Here is a 19,632-nt window from a genome sequence, read left to right as displayed (position 1 = left end):
CAAACCTTCAAATCAAACTTCAAACCTTAAGGGCGTACAACCCGTCACCCGAACTACGTAGACTCTGATCCTCCCTAAGGAGGTACGTAGGCACTTGGCAACAAGGCGAGTCCCCTTCCTTCAAACCCTAATCATGTCAATGATTAAAATTATTAACCCTATTCTGTTTGTCACTTTTCTTTATATTTTGCCACAAACCTGCATCTTTGAAATGTTAGCCTTTAGGAAAGGGTTGAGGGTGCCTAACACCTTCCCTCGACCTGAATATAGTATCTTACCCTGATCTCTATACTGCGTAGGGTTTCCTATTCGCCCTTCAGAATAGGTGGCGACTCTCTAAGTTATAAATTTTAGGCAGGTTGCTACAGCTGGCGACTCTGCTGGGGATACACTTAACGGGGAATTACTATGCTCCTATAGGTTTTAGGTTTTGGCAGGGTTTAGGTTTGGCAGCTTTTTAGGGTTTGGCTAATGCGCCTTTTTCAGGGTTTACAATTTTTTTTTTTTATTTCTTAAAAATTGTTTATTCATTTTCGTCTAAAAATATTTAATTATTTATAATATGTTTATAATTAACTGTCTATGTGAATATATTTATATTTTTGTTAACTATTATATTTTTATATACTGCTGGATATATTATGTAGTGTTAAAACCCTAAGTGTGGGAGTTAACTTTGAGACCAAAAGGGGACATGAATCGCCTTACGAGTCTCACTGATAACTCCACTCGGAGTGGGTTAGGTATTTGGAAAGGTCCGAAACGAAGCTTGACTTTGTGGAGGGCTGGATCGGATACTTAGCTGATCTCTTCGGGAACCTACCCCAAAAATTCGAACCTCATGGATAAAATGAGTTGTTCCAAAATCCGAAAGGACGAAAAAGTCTCGGAGGCTACGAACGACCCCATGAGACCTTCTAGAACCCCCCCTATAAAAAGGTTGGCTCCCAAGAGCCGCTACGTCGAACCTATGAACTTATGTGATTGTGCGCTATATGTATATATATGTGTTGATCATTATTTTTATTATTTCTTTTTCATTCATCATTTATCATGAGCATTCTTGCATCATATTTTATTCAAAAAAAAAAAAGGGAAAGAAAAAATATCATACATATCATGCATGGCATGCACATCATTTTCATGGCATTAAGAGAAGATTTCCCTTCTATCTCCAGAGCAAGGAACCATTGGGAAGGATAATCTAACATCCCGCCCATATTATCAAACAAGGTTTCAGCAGAAGAAGTCAATGGATCAACTTGAACAGAATCAAGCCGCCCTTCGTGAGGAAGTGGATCAACTAAAGGGTAGCGTGGAAGAGGTTAAAGGAGGTATGGCTCAGATGCTAGAATTCATGAAGGCCCTCCTAGACAAACAAGACAAAGCAAAAGAGGTTCAGTCTGGGGATACCCTGGTTCAGGATGAGATCCCTAATGACGAAAACCCGCTGCTAGGGTTTGTTTCAGGCTTTGGCCCTGCTAAGGACAAACCTCAAGTCCGATCTGTTAGGAGAGCTATCCAATTCCAAGAGAAAGGAGGAGTCTCCCAAGGAGGATTTGTCCCCACTCTACAAACGAAAGGGACAACCCGCACAGTTCGCATTCCTGCTGACAATGTCCCTAAGGACGAAGACTACCTGGATCTACAATACGGAGTGCAAGAGGTGGACAATACAGACCAAGCACCTCAGACGCAACAGTCTAATCCCGACTCTAGGGAAGACTCCAAGGATAGTGAACAAATCAAGGCGCTAGAAGAGAGACTAAAAGTGGTAGAAGGATATGATGCCTTCGATGTGGATGCCTTCGAAATGAGTTTGGTCTCAGACTTGACTATCCCTCGCAAATTCAAGATTCCCGACTTCGAGAAATACAAAGGACTCACATGTCCGAGGAATCACTTGCGCATGTATGTGCGAAAAATGGCTGCCTACGCCCACGATCCAAAGCTAATGATACATTTCTTTCAAGAAAGCTTAAGCGGAGCGTCTATTGACTGGTACATGCAATTAGAGAAGTCTTCTGTCCGAAGCTGGAATGATCTGGCCAACACCTTCTTAAAGCATTACAAGTACAACCTGGACATGGCACCCAACCGGATGCAATTACAAAACATGTCACAGAAGAAGGGTGAATCATTCAAGGAGTATGCTCAAAGGTGGAGGGAAATGGCTTCTCGAGTCCAACCTCCCCTAATGGAAAAAGAACTGGTGGACATATTTATGAGCACCTTGCAAGGACCATACTACGACAAGATGGTCGGAAGCATATCTTCAGGGTTCTCGGACTTGGTAGTCATTGGTGAGAGAATTGAAGATGGAATCAAAAATGGGAAGATACAAGGGGCACCCTCAGGTTCCTATCATCCAAAGAAGTCATATGACGAAAAGAAGGACTCCAACACTGTGGGGGCAATCATGGGTAATCAGACCCCAGTATCACAGCAAAGGGATCAGCAAAAGCACCAGGGTGGCCAACGCGCCTGGAGGTCCAAGCCAAAACGATCATTCACTCCGTTGCACATGCCATTGGCTCAAGCCTTGCAACGTCTGCTCAGTCAGAATCTGATAACTCTGCTACCTCCATACTCAGCTCCAGCTAACCCCGCTCCTGGGTACAAGCATCATGCTAGATGCGCTTATCATTCAGATAGTCCTGGTCACGATACTGAGGATTGTGGGCCGTTAAAGCACAAGATCCAAGATTTGATCGAAGAAGGACTCGTTGAGTTCGAAGATCCTCACAAGTCTAATACCATAGGTGGCTAGAATGAGGATTTCTTAGATCATTAGTTTTGTTTCCATTTGCAATTTCCTTCTGTTTGTTTAAACATTAGTCTTATGACATATGCTATGTACTTTTCAAAAATCATTAATGCATTGCTTACGTTTGTCTTGATTTACTTCTGGTGTTCTCACTATATCTAAAACTGTGTTTCTACTCGGTTTTCTTATCTGTGATATTCAACTCTAGTGGAAAGTTTTACACCTTTTGAGGGAGAATGACGAAAACGATACCACAATTTCATACACTATGCTTTCGAACAGACCGTGTTGACGATGTACAGGCATTTGTTCAAATCCCTAAAAAATGGAGATATAAGGATGTTAATCCCTTGTCAACCCCTTTGAGCCCAAAGAAGTAGGAGTTTTCCTTCATACAAAATAAAACCCTTCATATATAACCTGGGGTAGGGTAGCTGCTCAGTTAACTTAATCATTCCAAATTGTTCCTTTGAACATAATCACCGATGGTTCCCCATCATCATTAAGTCCGGCAGTCAATGTCCTCAAAGAAAAAGAAAGCAATACAAAAGCCTGCTGAGTCAAAACCTATTAAGGAGACTTAGGCAACATTGTGGCATCCCGCTGACTGCAGTTTTAAAACAAACAGTTCAGGCAAAAGTTAGGGATAACAAAGTCGAAAAAAGGTTACTATGTACCTTCGACAAAAGGAAAAAATTACAAAAAAGGAGAATGACTGCCTTTGCAGAAAAACCTTTGGTTTTGAACCATCACAAATGTCAATATCACAATTCCCAAATTCTTTTGGAGACTAAATGCATAGCTAACTGAGCATAGGACTGGAGAACATCACGAAGATTGGGATGGGTACAAATAAACTTTGAGCCTCTATCTTTTGTTTCTTTAAACCGTGAACCAGGCCACGTTACAACCTTTAAAAGTCCTAACTGAAGCATGGTTAGTTCGAAAGCGTACCGTTACCAAAGGTATCCCGACTCCTTAAGGTCTACTATAACTCTTGAGTTGATATCACTTTCTAAAAAAAAAAACTTTGTTTTACTCAAAAAATGTTTTCAAACTTTCAAGACAGACATATGCATTTGCATTTCATTATAAAGTACACTTGTCTATATAGATTTAAATGTTAACATCAGGGAGAAGTTGCATGGGGCATGGCTAATGGCTAAAAATCCTACTGACTGATGAAGTAGCTTTTAAAAGCTTGTCAAAAAAAAAGAAACATCTCTTACGCATGACCGGGATGACTAATGTGTACACATGGCATAACCCGTCATCATCCCATTTACATGGGGCAATCTAATCAGGATCCATAGAATCTCTCAAAGACGCTGAATAGCCCATGGGGCAAGCCCATTACATGGGGGCACGTTGCAAAAGTCACTCAGTATCAGATGATGTCAATGCCACTCTCACATCCTTTTCAGGAACATTTATAGGATACTTCTAAATCTGTCCATATAGTCTTCTTTAAGACGTGTTCAAATACTTCTTACCCTTTCTAGGAACCTTTGTCAAACAGTCTTTTAAAGACCCGCCTTCTTATCCTAACCATTTTCAAGCCCTTTCAGACAGTCTTCTCTAAGACAGTTGCCTTTCTACGAATCCTTTCTACGTAGTCTTCTGTAAGATATCTCTTAACTTTTTCAGTTAGTCTTTTAAGACTTATTCAAACTTCTCTTACGCTTCCAAAAAAAACCTTGTCAAACTTTGTTTAAAGTACAGAGTCTTTTCTAAGACAATTCACCGTCCTTTCTAGGGGTAATCTTCTCCAAGATGTCTTTTCCTAAGTTTTGTTTAAAACACCACAAAAACAGTCCTTGTCCTCTATAGGAATATTTTTGACACTCCTCACAAACATACCCCTTTGAGCTTTGTTTAAAGCGCAGTCTTGTTTAAGACAATTTCTCATTCTTTCCAAGGACCTCTTCAGGTAATCTTATAGCAGACATCATCTCATTCATGAGTACTCAGCAAATCACTATCCGTCAGGCGCGACCGAAACGCATGACTCAGCATCTGCTTCATATTCAAACCAACACTTAGCATCAAGGAGACCTCTAAATTGGTCTAATCAAAGACGATCATTCCTGATAAAAACCCTTAGATGGGGAAACCACGTTCAGAGGGTTTTCCTAGAACAGGGGCATACGATCCAGAATCCTATTGACTTGGGGGAATATCTTTCAAGAATTCAAACACTGGGGCAATGCATATCAGGCAAGACATGGTGAAATTCGAGTTCCCTCCAATATTCGGGAAGTCACATTGGCATCATACAAAAAGCATTGTTGCATATTTGATCTTCTCACGCCTGTACCATTCACATCCCGCAGTGTGGGATAGGCATACATGCATAATTCTCATTGAGAATCTCATTACATGACACATGCATCATGACATTGCATAAAACTAACGCTACCTTTTCAGGTCACTTCACTTCAAAAAAGATGTTATCATCAAATTACCACGCAAACATGATCGTATCAATGATTCAATCTTAACAGATACAATTCCAATACTTCATTCCAAGTCTTTCTTCAAAGGCAATCCAGAAGCAATCAAACAGTTTCTTACCTTTCCAGGTAGTCTTGTCCGAGATAACTATCCTAACCTTCCCAAGCAGTCTTGTTTAAGACATATCCCAAACCTTTCTAGGTAATTCCGTTTAAAACGCTCGCATCCTTTATAGGAATCTTTTTAGATGGTTTTGTTTAAAACGTTTCATATCCTTTATAGGAATCTTTTTAGATAGTTTTGTTTAAAACGTTTCGCATCCTTTATAGGAATCTTTTTAGACAGTTTTGTTTAAAACGTTTCGCATCCTTTATAGGAATCTTTTTAGATGGTTTTGTTTAAAACGTTTCATATCCTCTATAGGAATCTTTTTAGATATTTTGTTAAAACATTTCATATCCTTTATAGGAATCTTTTTAGATAGTTTTGTTTAAAACTCATCATTCCCTTTATAGGAACCTTTCTAGTTAGTTTTGTTTAAAACGTATCTTATCCTTTATAGGAACCTCTCTAGGTAAATCTTGTTTAAGATATCTCGTATCCTATCTAGGAGCCTTTCCAAGTGAGTCTTGTGTAAGACGTATTACATCCTTTTCAAAAAAAAAACCTTTTCTAGGTTAGTCTTGTGTAGGACATATCATACCTTTCTAGGTAATACTGTTTAAGACGTTTTCATTTCCTTTCCAGGAACCTCTTTAGGTTAATCTTGTTTAAGACATCCCATCTCCGTCTAAAAACCTCTCCAAGTGAATCTTGTTTAAGACACATCTCAGCCTATCTAGGACAGTCTTGTTAAAGACACACCATGCCTTTCTAGGTAGATTTCTTAAAATATTTATCCAATCTTTTCTAAGATACACCTAGTTCTTTTAAAGAACTCCTCAGTTAGTCTTCCCCAAGACATTCTCCCTAAGCATTGTTCAAAGCCTAAGCTTCTTCGCATCAACTTGCGATACATCCTATTCAGGAACCTCTTCAAGTAGTCTTATGTAAGACATTACTCCGTATCTTCAGATACAATTAATATGATCCTGGTATGAAGAGCATATGCTCTGGACAAGCATCTTGTCAAACAAATGGGTGGCATCTATAAGCCCATCTCCTGCGGAACTCCGTTCCTACGCAAGCAAATTTCAGGGCATTTCAGTGTCCAATCATCTTCTACCTCTTCAGGTTCAAGAAGATTGAACAGGGGCAGCTGTCATACCTCAAAATTTGCCCTCCCATATTCCATTCACAATGATGCAAAGCTCAGGGTCCAGTCCCAAAGACCCCTCACTCCCACCTTCTTTTTTTTCAAGAAAATCCTTCTCTGATCACATGCACCCCAGCCTGTACACCTACCATGCGTCCTTTAAAATCTGACCACTAGATCATCATTCAGCCAGATCCAAAGGCCCTAGGACGAATGCCCATAACATGCACCTCAAAGCTGCCACACAGGATTTAGATCCTAATATACTTAAATAATTTTTATTATTTATTTTTGTTTTAATTAATAATCTTTTAATATTTATTAATTATATAATAATTATTTTTATAAATAAATTATTATATGATATTTATATTAAAATTCCTAATGTGTTGTTCGAGCCGATTAAATCGATTAATCGCCATGGGCAATGATAATTTTAATTAAAACATTATGTAAATAAAATACAAATCAAACTACATTCGATTAAATGGTTGCAATCATCTTATTGATTGTGATGATTAATCATCCCTCGTTCCAAATTTAATTTGTTACTATTCGTAATCGAATCAATCGGTTATGAGAGGTAACAATACAAAACAAAATTCACAAAATTAATAAAACACAATAATTCATTATTGGTGATAATCGAATCAATCGATTTGAATCGGTAATGGTGCAAAAAACCCCTAATCTTTTGACTATGGTGATCAAACCTATTGATCATTGCGGTTAATTGTGCCATATCAGGGTTGTACGCCCAAACCCTAAAATAATTCTAAAATCCATTCAAACTTCAAGTTCAAAATACAGATTTTTATCTACAATAGGCTATTCAAAGCCTCCAAACCTTCAAATCAAACTTCAAACCTTAAGGGCGTACAACCCGTCACCCGAACTACGTAGACTCTGATCCTCCCTAAGGAGGTACGTAGGCACTTGGCAACAAGGCGAGTCCCCTTCCTTCAAACCCTAATCATGTCAATGATTAAAATTATTAACCCTATTCTGTTTGTCACTTTTCTTTATATTTTGCCACAAACCTGCATCTTTGAAATGTTAGCCTTTAGGAAAGGGTTGAGGGTGCCTAACACCTTCCCTCGACCTGAATATAGTATCTTACCCTGATCTCTATACTGCGTAGGGTTTCCTATTCGCCCTTCAGAATAGGTGGCGACTCTCTAAGTTATAAATTTTAGGCAGGTTGCTACAAAATCAGCATATGTTTATTTTATCTTTTAACTTTTCAAAATTGATTTTTCAAGAAAAGAATTAGAAAAATGTATTACTTTTTGGCTTGACAGTGATTATAATTAAAAAAATATACAATTAATTTATATTGCAAATTTAGCATTGAAAATGAATCAAAAATTTAAGCTATAAAAGTTTATATCTATAGTTATCTATGTGAATTCATAAATAAATACAATATTATTTAAAAGTACGTGATTGATGATAATAATATTTTTTAAATTTGTTCTGTGATTTGATTTATATTTATCTTCATTTGATCAATTGTAAATTTAATCTTTTAACATTTTTAATTGGTCATATTTATCAATTTATATTTAGATCAATTGATTAGTCGAATCGAACTAGATTTTACAATACAATAAATAAATCTAAAATTCTGTCAATTTAGTTGAATATCTAAAATAATTTTTTTATAAGATTCTTTTTTCAAATAAGAGTAGAGAAATAATTAAAGTTTTGTGTGATAAAACTAGCTGATAGCTGATAGTTTATAGCTGGTAACTGATAGTTTATAGCTGGTGATTGATAGCTGATAAACTAACACGAGTGTTTGGTAAATTAGCTGTTTCATTAGTTGATAGATACAAAATGACGTAGAAGCTCATTTTAATTAATAAGGTTAATAATATTTTGTTAAAATAATAAGGGTATAAATGGAAAAAAAATCACAACCTAAAAGCTACTTCAAATAGCTTTTGAAAAAAAAAACTAAAAGCTAGTAAAAAAGCTACAAGTTAAAAGCTAAAATAGTGTTACCAAACAAAACTTTTTCATTAATGTGAGCGGAAAAGTTAAAAGCTAAAAGATCTTTTTTGGGTCTTACCAAACAGGCCCTAACATTGAGGGTGAAACAGAAGCATTTTTGGGAATCAACTCTGGTTTGATTCTTGTAATCAAATTTTAGATGCATTGGGAATCAGCTCTGGTTTGATTTTTGTAATCAAATTTTTGTGTCTATTTTGTCTAAGCTTTGTTCTGATCATTATTCTCTTTTATTGGACTTTTATATAACATATGCTAGAGTGGTCTTCCAATTCAAATTCTTGAAGATCTGGACTTTACACAATGAGTGAAGAAATTTGATTGAAGTTTGTTAGAATTTAGACATATGTATATTCTCAGTAAGTAGCTACAACTGCTAAAAAGATATTTTAAAGGGTGGAAGAGAAGCATTTTTGGGAATGTCTCTGATGATGTGGATCGTTCAGAAGTGGTTCGAGGGGAATTCAAAATCAAATCCATCAAAGGGGCATAAATAATAATCTCAAAAAGAAAGAGTTTGACGCTCAGAGTAACCTCTCGAAAGCTTTTGAATGGAGGAATGCTTTTGGAGAGACAAATCCAATGTAGAAAGTTGCAAGGAGATAGGAATATAGTTTTTTCCACTGAATCTCCAAGATCAAAGACAAGTTGAAGCCCATCTTTTTGCTTAATCACGAGAATAATATGTATTTCGAACCTAAAGATATTGTAGACTGCACTATGAACTACTTTAAATCTTTGTTTTCTACAAACGTTTCTATTTTGCAGAATCTCAAATTAATGGATGACATGATTCTCATCATAGTTAATGATAGCATCAGTGTTGTCCTAACTATTTTGCAGTTGCTTTCACTCTATACAAAGACAATGTGTCCAGTTCCGGTGGGTTTGGAGGAGTGTTCTATCAAACTTACTAGGATATCATCAAGGAGGATGTTTCAAAGGCGGTTCTACAATTTTTCAATTATAGATGGATTCTTCTGGGTTTAATTTAAACACCATTGTGCTTATGCCTAAAATAAAGGGAGATGACTCTCTGGATCAATTCCGACCTATTGCTTAATTCAATTTTAAGTTTAAAATTATATCAAAGATTTTAGCAGATATGCTTGTTATTCTTATGCCAAATTAGGTTTCTCAAGAGCAGCAAGGTTTCATTCAAGGCAGACACATTCATGACTGCGTTGATTTAGCTTCTGAAGCAATAAATTTTCTTGACTCCAATGCTTGGTGCGGTAACTTAGCTTTGAAGGTGGATATTTCTAAGGCCTTCAATACACTCAACTGGAAGTGTCTTCTTATGGTGCTGTAGAAATTCAGTTTCAATAGTAAATTATGTATGTGAGTTAGTAACATTCTTCACTTAGCTCATATGTCTATTAATATTAACAAGGTTTTGCACGGTTATTTCAATTGTATGTGGGAAGTCCGACAAGGAGATCTGTTTTCTCCGCTTCTTTTTTCTTGCTGAAGATGTGTTAAGCAAGAAGATTTCTCAACTTGTTTATTCTAAAAATTTGGAACTTATTACTGGACCTAGAAAGCTCTTAGTGTCATCTCACATTCTTAATGTTGATGATGTTTTGATCTTCTACAAGGGTAAAGTTTTTAATATTAAGTGTCTCATATCTACTTTCAAATATTATGCGATTGTTTCGAGGCTGGTGATTAATTATAGGAGATCGTTCATTTTTGGAGGTATCGTGTCTTCCTCTCGCCTCAACATTCTTGCTGAGATGTCTAGCTTCAATAAAGGGGCTTCTCATTTCAATTATAACGGAGTTCCCATCTTCAAAGGTAAGCCTAAAAGTGTCAACTTGCAGCCAATAGCTGACAAAGTTATAAATAAGTTATCTTCTTGGAAAGGTTATTTGTTATCTCTTGCAGGAAGATTGGAGTTGATTAAGTCCACCATTCAAGGAATGCTAACTCATAGCATGTCCATTTATTCGTGGCCTATATCTCTTGTTCGTGATCTGGAGCATGTGGTGAAGAGATTCATTTGGAGTGGAGTGATTGCTAAAAAAAAGGTGATTGCGGTGGCTTGGAAAAAACCTTTGTAAACCTTTAGAGAAGGTTAGATTGGTCTTAAATCTTTAATCTCTATAAATGAAGCTTCAAATTTGAAGCTGGCGCAGGATCTTCTTAATTCTTCTGATAATTGGTTTGTACTTCTTAGGCATAAAATCTTTAGAAATAATAATTTCATATAGCATCATATTTTCTCTTCCATTTGGACAAGTTTTAAACATGAAATGTCTATTGTTATAGATAATTCTTATTGGTGTGTCGGTGACAACAATTCAATCAGTCTTTGGTTAGATAATTGGTGTGGCTCTCCGCTTTATCTTCACATTGAAGCTCTGAATTTGATTGAAGACCATAAAGTCAGGTGTGTATTATTGTTGTTACGGTAAAGCAACAAGCAAAAGTAAGTATTTTGTTTTATGTCTCCACATGAATTAGTGTGAGGGATCAAATGTCATTCAACAGTCTCCATGTTTCTAAGCTTGGGTGTGCAAGTTGTTTACAAGTATAAAGTACAAAATATACAAATGAAAAAGTAAAGTATCAGAGAGAATATCGCTTTTCGGAATTGAGTTTCATTCGCCCATAGAATACGCATTCTACCAATCACTTAAACTCAATCTAAACATTCATCAATATTATCACGTATCCCTCACATTAGTGTTCATGGATGAAGCACCGACGAGAGTTCTACCATATTTTCTCGTCAGTGATTCTCACTCAACTAAATAACACTGAGCATTAAAAACTGATACTCATGTGAATGTTAAACCTAAAGCTATCTTTAGCGCTTATAATCTAACAAAGACAAAGATGTCCTCGATACTAAAATAGGCAAAGATTAGATATAACCCAAGGATCAATAAAAACCTATAACAATATGAATTATGCTGATCTAAGCATGTGAACAAAGTTATTCATCGCTATAATCATGTATCACTCGTTAACACAGTCTATGTCTAAAGCAGTGTTCCGAGGTTACACCGGTTGTTTAACAGGCGATGTCTCAACAAATCAAACAACAAGTAACATGAAAATCTGATACCAAATGAATATCAACACCCAAATCTATATGTAGAGTTTGGTTATCGATATATGACAAATCTTAAATAGATAGTTTGAAACATATTTTCCAACAATGTCTTTGTAAATGTTTGTAATTTGGTCTTCAAACGTGTAGGACTTGAGAGCTGAATTTTTTTAGTCACCTATGCTTCTTCGATGAAGTTGTATTAAATTGTTATATAGTTGTTGTAATTAATGTATTAATTTCTTGGTTATTGCTATTAGTGATTAATTGTCACAATCCCAACTTTTATGATTGGTTGCCACGAAACTCCCAAAAGTCTCCATGGGTCGTGAGTTCTGGCCCACGCCCAAATGCGCGTTCTCTGGCTACGAGTAAAGAGGGGGGTGTGGAAGTTGGTGAGACAAAGAGGGTATGGGATAATATAACGTTTCTATGCATGAATCATTGTTATTCATTATAAAATGAATGATTTTGTCTTCTAAAAAAATAGCAGAAACACAACACATGTTGGAGTATCATGTTTTATAATATTATTATTAATTATAAAATAAATTATGATTTAAATATTTAAAAACCGATTTTAAATAAACTGCATTAAAATTGGATTTGTTCATATCAAATTATTTTAAATTGTCAATTAAAATTGGAACAAACTATATATTTTTTTATCTTTTGATTGAATGATTTTTTTTTTTTTTTTGGTAAATTTTTTTTCATAATTCTTTAACGATTGAATGAATTTTTGATCCAAAATCACATGCAAACATCCATAATTACATCATGAGTAAAAAGAAATACGCCACAAAATACAAGACAAAGTAGCCACACAAAAATAAGAAATAATTCAAAGCAATAATAAATAAAAATTAATGTTGCTCACAAGAACTAAAAATACTACCATATCCAAGACATGGCTAAAATATAATTCCATCAATAATTTGTGGCAGTATAAATCTTTATGATTGAAAATCCAATTATTTCTTTCTTTTTAAACACTTCATGCACATGTCAATCACAAAGCATCCATACTCACTCACTCTCATATTCTTACTGCCCCTAAGAACATCACAAAATTGATGAGTCTGAAAAAAAAAACATAATTAGGTAAGAGACAGGATATTCATAACCATTATAAAATATGATCACAGATCTCCTCCTTTTCACACCCACCACAACACAGCAGAGAATCTGAATTAAAAAATTCATAATAAAAGAAACTTTTAAGAGAACCACTTTATCAATGGAATTCTCTATTCAATCTTTGTCTTTGAACAGCTATCACCCATAACAAAAGAGGAGTAAAAATGACACTTTATTCCAAATGTGTTTCCATTAAAGCTTGCCCAGTCCTCAATAAGTAATCTGTACAGTAATTTAACTTAAAAGAACAAATAATTTTATGAAAGGAACATAATTTTATACAGGAATTAACAATAATGGGCATGCATTCTTGCGTCACTCGGATGGATAGCTTCTATGTTCATCATGCGAGCCGAGACATGTCCATTGCTCAACAGAATTTTCATTTGTAAGCTCATTCTACTGCTTCAGTTCGAGCACCCTTCCAATATCATCACAGGATTTTCCCAGGGTCAGGTAGCTGAAAGTTTGTCTTTCATTTGAACACATATTTCTGTTTTCTAATACAGAAAGATAGACCCTCTAGATGTGTGTAGGATCTTGTCTTTTCATAACTCAAACAATCAAAACCTGTGTGGTTTAGTCAGGGTAACTTCCATTGTAGACTCTGATGAGTAACCAAATACCAATTGTACATACACTTCCGGCCTCCAACTTTCGAACCCTGAAATATCTCTCGTCTGACAACAAACTCCGCTGTCCCGTCTTGCATCTAAAGCATAATTCTGCTTAGCATGTTGAAGGGTTTCTGCTGAACTATTCTTTCAAAACATGCATGAATCACTGCCCGGACACAATAGGGAAGTCAAATCCAACCCCTCCTCCCAAAACTGTGTTGTAAAGAAAAGCAAATAGCAGGAGAGATTCTATTCATTAAAAACATTGAGGATATGGTTTAAACTTTGATTAAAGTACAACCTCAGGAACTCATTCATGATTTCGAGGGGCACTAACTTCTTCACTACGTTGCAGCAGCTCTTCATAAGCTCTCACAGATTCATTAGTAAATTTCTCCATTGCCTCGAAAATCCGCTGCAAACTAGCTTGTAGATTACTGCTTTTGTCACTCTGATATAAGATATTCTCAGAAACTGAGAGACCTTTGCCTTCCCCAGATGGCATGATTATCTTCCGCTCTAATGCCTGAATTTGCTTTTGCAGCTTCTGGTCATCTCTATCTATATTTCTCACTTTTCTCTCGAGATCCTTGTTCTGTACAAGTTGTTGATGCAATTCTAGCTTATCTTGTTCCCAGATATGAAGGACACTCATAGTAAATACATGCATGGTATCAACAACTTCCCGTTCAGATATTCTATCCAAAGCTTGAGACCACTGATTACATATTACAAATATTTGGGGAGCACCAATCCTACCGGGGGAGAAAGGGACTATGCCATCAGATGTTTCTTCAGGTTCATACAGGAGACATTTCAGCAGCCAATTATTCAATGCTCTGACATAACCTTTCTGGGCACTTACCCAACCAGCAAATTGGAAAGTCCAATTGATAAGCTCTTGTTCGAGCTGCTTGGTAGCTTGAAGATGACTATCACCGCTTTTCATTCTGGATGCAACGGAACTCAGGATTCTGGCTTCTCTAATTGCTTCGCACTGATTATGATGGCATTCGAGCATGGATTTCCACATTCTGTTAAACCTGAAAATAAGTATGTTATATATACCGCATATATACCAAATGTTGTACACAAACAACTCAAAATTTACAGTGGTTGAATGAATATCACTTGCATGTCTGGCCATACATATAAAATGTCAGCAGCTTCAAAGAAAATGAGAATAATAATTGATGTGTTTATATGCCCATCAATTTGATAAAAATCACATTGAAAACCCACTTCAACTCAAAAGCTCTAAATAGCTGTTTCATTATTTTCCCTTTTTTTTTTGCACTGGGATGTGGTTTTCCACAGTGATTAGGTTTTCTAAATTCTAATGTGAATCCAAACATATACGAAGACAAAAATAAAATGAATAGAGATGGGCATGTGTGACAACATTACGTCTAGTTAGTCAAATAAGGACACCAGTGGTGACAACAAGGAATCTTGTACATTGGGTAACTGGAGGATCATCAAAAGAGTCTGAATTCAATTGTCCACTCCAACCCACTTATTCAAGATATGATGTCAAAAGATGGAGAAGTATTTGCTTCTATCAGAAATTGCACGTAGATTGCAGATGGTTCACAATACTCGTTTCATAATGGTTATCAAAGAATTATGGACATATTGCATCAATACTTCAAACTCATTTCATGAGAGTTAAAATATGGAAGAGATACACTGATAGAAAAGAATCTTAATAATCAAATAATCCATTTCATTAAATCTTTCTCTAATATTCTATAGGATTCAGGCTCGTAGCTCAGTTGCTGGAAGAAAATCCAAACTAGTAAAACTAAAAGTGGAAAGTACCCTTGGAAAGAATATCATGCATGAGCATGACTAACTCATTATACAACAGCAACAAAGCTGTAACTCTTACGGGTCACCAATATAACTAGAAATTGCTTACCTAATCTCCCTTTTTTTTTTATCATAATTGAGAAAAGTTGATAACTAAAGCTGAACGGTCAAAATAAGTTTTTAATGAGGTATTGTTTTACCAACACCTCAATGATAATGATTGATTTCCAAAATTGCAATTATATCAAGCAAAATTTTGTACAGAAGGCACATGAAATAACATTTTTCTAAATATGAATAATGATATAAGTAAAGGAGGCATTTATAGTATAGAACAATAGGAATAGATAAAATTTAAGGAACTGGTACAACAAACAAGATTGGAAAGACTTAAGTTGACATACCCCTGGATTAATCCCTTCAGCTGTGGCCACAGTTCTTCATCCCTTATTTTATTTATCGTCATAGAAATCTTGTCAACAACATTGATTGCCATACTTATTTTTGTGGACAGATCCCTAATCACAGTTCGAGTCAAATCAACTTTGTTAAAATCGGCACCCCTTTCATCCAATCGCTTCAGTTTACGACACTTCCTATCATGCACGACCCGCATCTTTTCCTCTGCCTGCCAACAAATAAACATTGAAAAAGCCTTGTTTGTAAGAAACTCATAAATACTTACTAGTTGTCAGTGCGGGAGAGTTTAGAGTACACAAGTGAAATGAAACAGCAGAAAAGCATATAAAAAGTCTCGTGAAGGACATGATAGCTAACAAAGGGAACATTTGGGAAGGAAAATCATTACTTAATTTAGTAGTATGATTGGATTTCATACTGAAAGAGCAACAAATCAATTATTTCTCTCTTGATGTATGGATTCAAACTAGCTCTTTTAGACTAAAATGGTTGGAACTTGGAATCAGACTGGTGATTTAATTTGGTAATAGATATGACATAACACACCTTAACTTCATTATAGAGTTTCTTCTCCCAGAGATACAGCTTGTGGAGCGTAGAGGAAAGATTACGCGACCTGATAGTGAGTTCAACATCAAGATCCGTGTTGTTAGGATCGGTGGATTGGGCATTTTTTGAAGCAGAAGACACCACAGACAATGAGGGTGCAACCAGATGTAACATCTTGGAAGTAGCTGTTTCATAAGTACAAGTCAAGTTAAGTCAATTCAAGTCAATTCACCAAATCAGGAATGAAAAATGTATCATCTTAAAAAATTGAAAGAGAAAAAATGTATAAAAATAGCAACCTTTGTGATGATATCGAAGCTTTCCAACTTCAAGGATATCCGCGATATGTGAACCGGAATCAGAAGCCCTCTGAAAAAGAATCTGAATTTCTTTGGCAACTTCAAGGGGATTCCTAGAACCGGGTCGAAATGCGGAATTGGGCTTGGGTTTAGGCTTAGGTTTATCATCATCATCTACAACTTTCTTATCCACCACATGAACCTCATATTCCACTTCAGACTCGTCCTCTTCATCATGAAGATGACCACCATGATCATGAGAATGATTAGGAGGGTCAACAAGCTTCTGATCTCCATGAACCTGCTTAACAACTTCATCCTCATCTTCCAAGTCAGGGATCCCTTCTTCCTCCCTCACCTCCTTCGAATCACGGCTCGGACGACTAGGCGTGGCGGACGGCGTGTAATTAGTCTGAGGATAGTACTTTTCCTCACTGTCAAAGAAATTGAGAAAATCCCAAGTTGAAGTTTTTGGAGGAGACGGCGGAGCTGGTGCCGGTTTCGAAGAAGGAACCACCGGAGGCGGTGAAGATCCATAGAAGGAAGAAGAAGGAGGATTTGGATATCCATAGTAGTTACTATTGTAATTATTGTTGTTGTTGTTATTGTTGTTATATGGATATGGCGGTTGATATGGCTGTTGATATGGTTGCTGATATGGTTGTTGTTGATAAGGGTTGTAGAAGGAGGAAGATGATTCACCGACATAAACAGTTTCGTTACTCATGGGTCTGTGTTCGTACACGATTGAAGAAGCAGGAGGAGGTTTATTCTTCATGAAATTCATATGAAGATTGCTATGATATTGATGCTGTTGTGGTGAATCGTTGTAGTAATTACCGTTGTTTTTGTGAGGGAGATGTAAAGGAGAAGGAGAATGAGAACGAGAATGAAAATCATCATGTTCTTCATCGTCTAGTTCGTCGTGGTCGTGGTCGTCGGAATCGGAGTGGAAATGAAGATGAGAACCGGAATCGGAGTGAGGAGGAGAAGGAGAAGAGTGTTTGGTGGCGATGTGGTGGTTTTTAGGAGGAGGTGAAGGTGGCGGTGATGCCGCGGAGGCGGATAAAGCCCTATCGTGTTGAATGAAAAGGTTTAAAGAGTGGCCAATTGCGGTAAGGGAATTGATGTAAGCGACGTGAGATGCGGCGAGGGAGTAGCGTTGGTGGATGGCTTCGTCGAGGAAGGTGCAGCGTTCGCGGCAGAGAGCGACCGCCGGGAGATCGTCCAACTTGGAGCTGGTACAACCCATGGGGTTCCTAAATTAGAAATTTAGGGTTTGAAGAGTGATTGAAAATGAAGATTGGTGTTATTATTAAACACGAGGAGATGAGATGAGATGAGATGATAGTGGAAATGGTAGTACAGTTACTGGGTGTCTGAGTGGGGTGGGAAAATGAAAAGATGTGAATGAATGAGGAAGAGAATCTTTTGCCAGCATGGATTTTTTCGTCTCTTTCTATCTTTTCCATTCCTATTTCTGACTACTTAACTTTAACTTCCCTTTTAATTTATTTATTAACTTAACTACTGATCACTTTTTTAAATAATATAGGTTTAAACAACTCATTCAATAACCGTGGAGATTTGAATCTACAACCTTTCAGATAAAAAAAAACTCAAATTAAATAGTAAGATATCGATGTGGCATGCAATTATGTTATATTTTAGATTAGTTTACACAGAGTTTTGTTCCGATAGAATTGATTTTTTGAATTAGTCGGTCGCAAATTGAATATCGAATATTATGTTTTCAATTTAAAAAATTAGTTTTTGTAATTAGTCATAAGTTAATTTTTGTTTGATTTCTATGAAAAAGAATTATTTCTTTCTCTAGACAAATCTACTTATTGAATTATTATTATTGACTTGTACTATATAACAAAAATAAAGTAAGAATGATCATGTACTCTTGTGAGTTCTTCGGAGTTTTTCTTGGTAGGTGAAACATATCAATTATTTTTTATTATTATTTTTTTGTGTTGTATGGTTAGTTAAAGTCGCAGCTAAAAAAGAATAATACCAAGATATTCTATTTTGGAAGCTTGAAGCATTGAACTTTGACGCATGCTTTCATTTACAGTCATACCCCTTTCTTCTTTCAGTTAAAATATAATCAAATCGATAATAATATTTTTTTTCATGTTTTTTTTTTTTATGAATAATTACATAGGTTACAATCGGTTGTTGTTTTGATAACATCTTTCATCTTTCAGTTGAAACACGTAATTTAAATGTAACATGATCTTATCGTTAAAACATTTAAATATTTTAAAATTTACCAAGTATAGTTCAATCAGAAATAGTATCCAAGAGAAGTTCCTTCAAGCAGAAAAAAGAAATCTACGTTTAATTGATTATTAATTCGGCACACTATAATTGAACCGAATAACAAACATAAAAAAAGGAAAATAAACTATTAAAAATAAAAATCAATTGAATTAAATTACGGTTCAAATCAATTGGGTTATAATAAAATTGTGAAAAGATCAACAATCAAACTAGTTGAATCTCATTCTAATATTTGAATAAAACTTTTATTTAGTTTTATAATGTTGAAATTAACAATGAGATCTATTACGAGCGTCCAAAGGTATAAGGCGAAGATCTAATCATTCATAATTTAATTAAGATGATCCAACTTATATAGTCACCATATATACGATTCAAAGTATCATTTTTTATCTCCAGCTTATCACTACACTCATCTTAGATTCAGTAATTAACTTGAACGTTGGAATGTTAATCTTGGACATTTATTATCCAAGATTCCCCACTGTTGCCCCCCCTTGCGCGGTGGCAGTCCGAGTCGTGTCTTAGTTCCAGTGTGGTTGATCATTTGAACAGACCAACTACCTAATACTACGCAGGCTCATCAAACAACACTTTTTAGCTTTCTTCATGATTTAGCCATTATTGTTCAACATATTCCCTCACATTACGCATCTGTTTGCCACTTTGTTTTCAACTATTCCCACCACCTGGACGAGACAAGCTACCTTCACGCTAGAAGCCTATTTTCCTCCTGCCCAGCTCCCCGAAAATAATGTCCAACTTGCATGTGTTAAGCATATAGCTAGCGTCCCCCATCAGTTTACCATGAAAAGAAGAATCAAAAGGATCTAACTACTTACTTATTATTCAGAGGTGAATCATAGAACACCAAAAGTCGTGGTATTTTATGGACCTAACATAGGTCACATCCCTCACGACATAAGATTGAAAGATTTAAAACTTCCTCTTCGAAG

General features: G+C 36.0%; 1 protein-coding gene across 1 annotated transcript; it reads right to left on the bottom strand.

Moving 5' to 3' along the window:
- Positions 1–12,846: 12,846 nt before the first annotated feature.
- LOC131615616 (protein ALTERED PHOSPHATE STARVATION RESPONSE 1) lies at positions 12,847–17,864 on the bottom strand. The gene is made up of 4 exons (XM_058886754.1): positions 16,385–17,864; positions 16,083–16,270; positions 15,521–15,744; positions 12,847–14,347 (listed from the first exon to the last, which is right to left on the bottom strand). The coding sequence occupies exons 1-4, from the start codon at positions 17,634–17,636 to the stop codon at positions 13,615–13,617; spliced, it is 2,397 nt and encodes a 798-aa protein (XP_058742737.1). The 5' UTR covers positions 17,637–17,864; the 3' UTR covers positions 12,847–13,614.
- Positions 17,865–19,632: the final 1,768 nt, after the last annotated feature.

Source organism: Vicia villosa, linkage group LG7 (assembly GCF_029867415.1).
Source record: "Vicia villosa cultivar HV-30 ecotype Madison, WI linkage group LG7, Vvil1.0, whole genome shotgun sequence".
NCBI classification, from domain to species: domain Eukaryota; kingdom Viridiplantae; phylum Streptophyta; class Magnoliopsida; order Fabales; family Fabaceae; genus Vicia; species Vicia villosa.
Note: the sequence above shows the minus strand (reverse complement) of the source record. Positions and strands in the feature narration are given on the sequence as shown.

Coding starts and splice junctions, on each gene's coding strand:
- LOC131615616 (XM_058886754.1), bottom strand. CDS start 17,636: ATGGGTTGTACCAGCTCCAAGTTGGACGATCTCCCGGCGGTCGCTCTC. Junction 16,271..16,384: donor GCTTCGATATCATCACAAAG/GTTGCTATTTTT, acceptor CTTATGAAACAG/CTACTTCCAAGATGTTACAT. Junction 14,348..15,520: donor CTGAAGGGATTAATCCAGGG/GTATGTCAACTT, acceptor ACTTATTTTCAG/GTTTAACAGAATGTGGAAAT.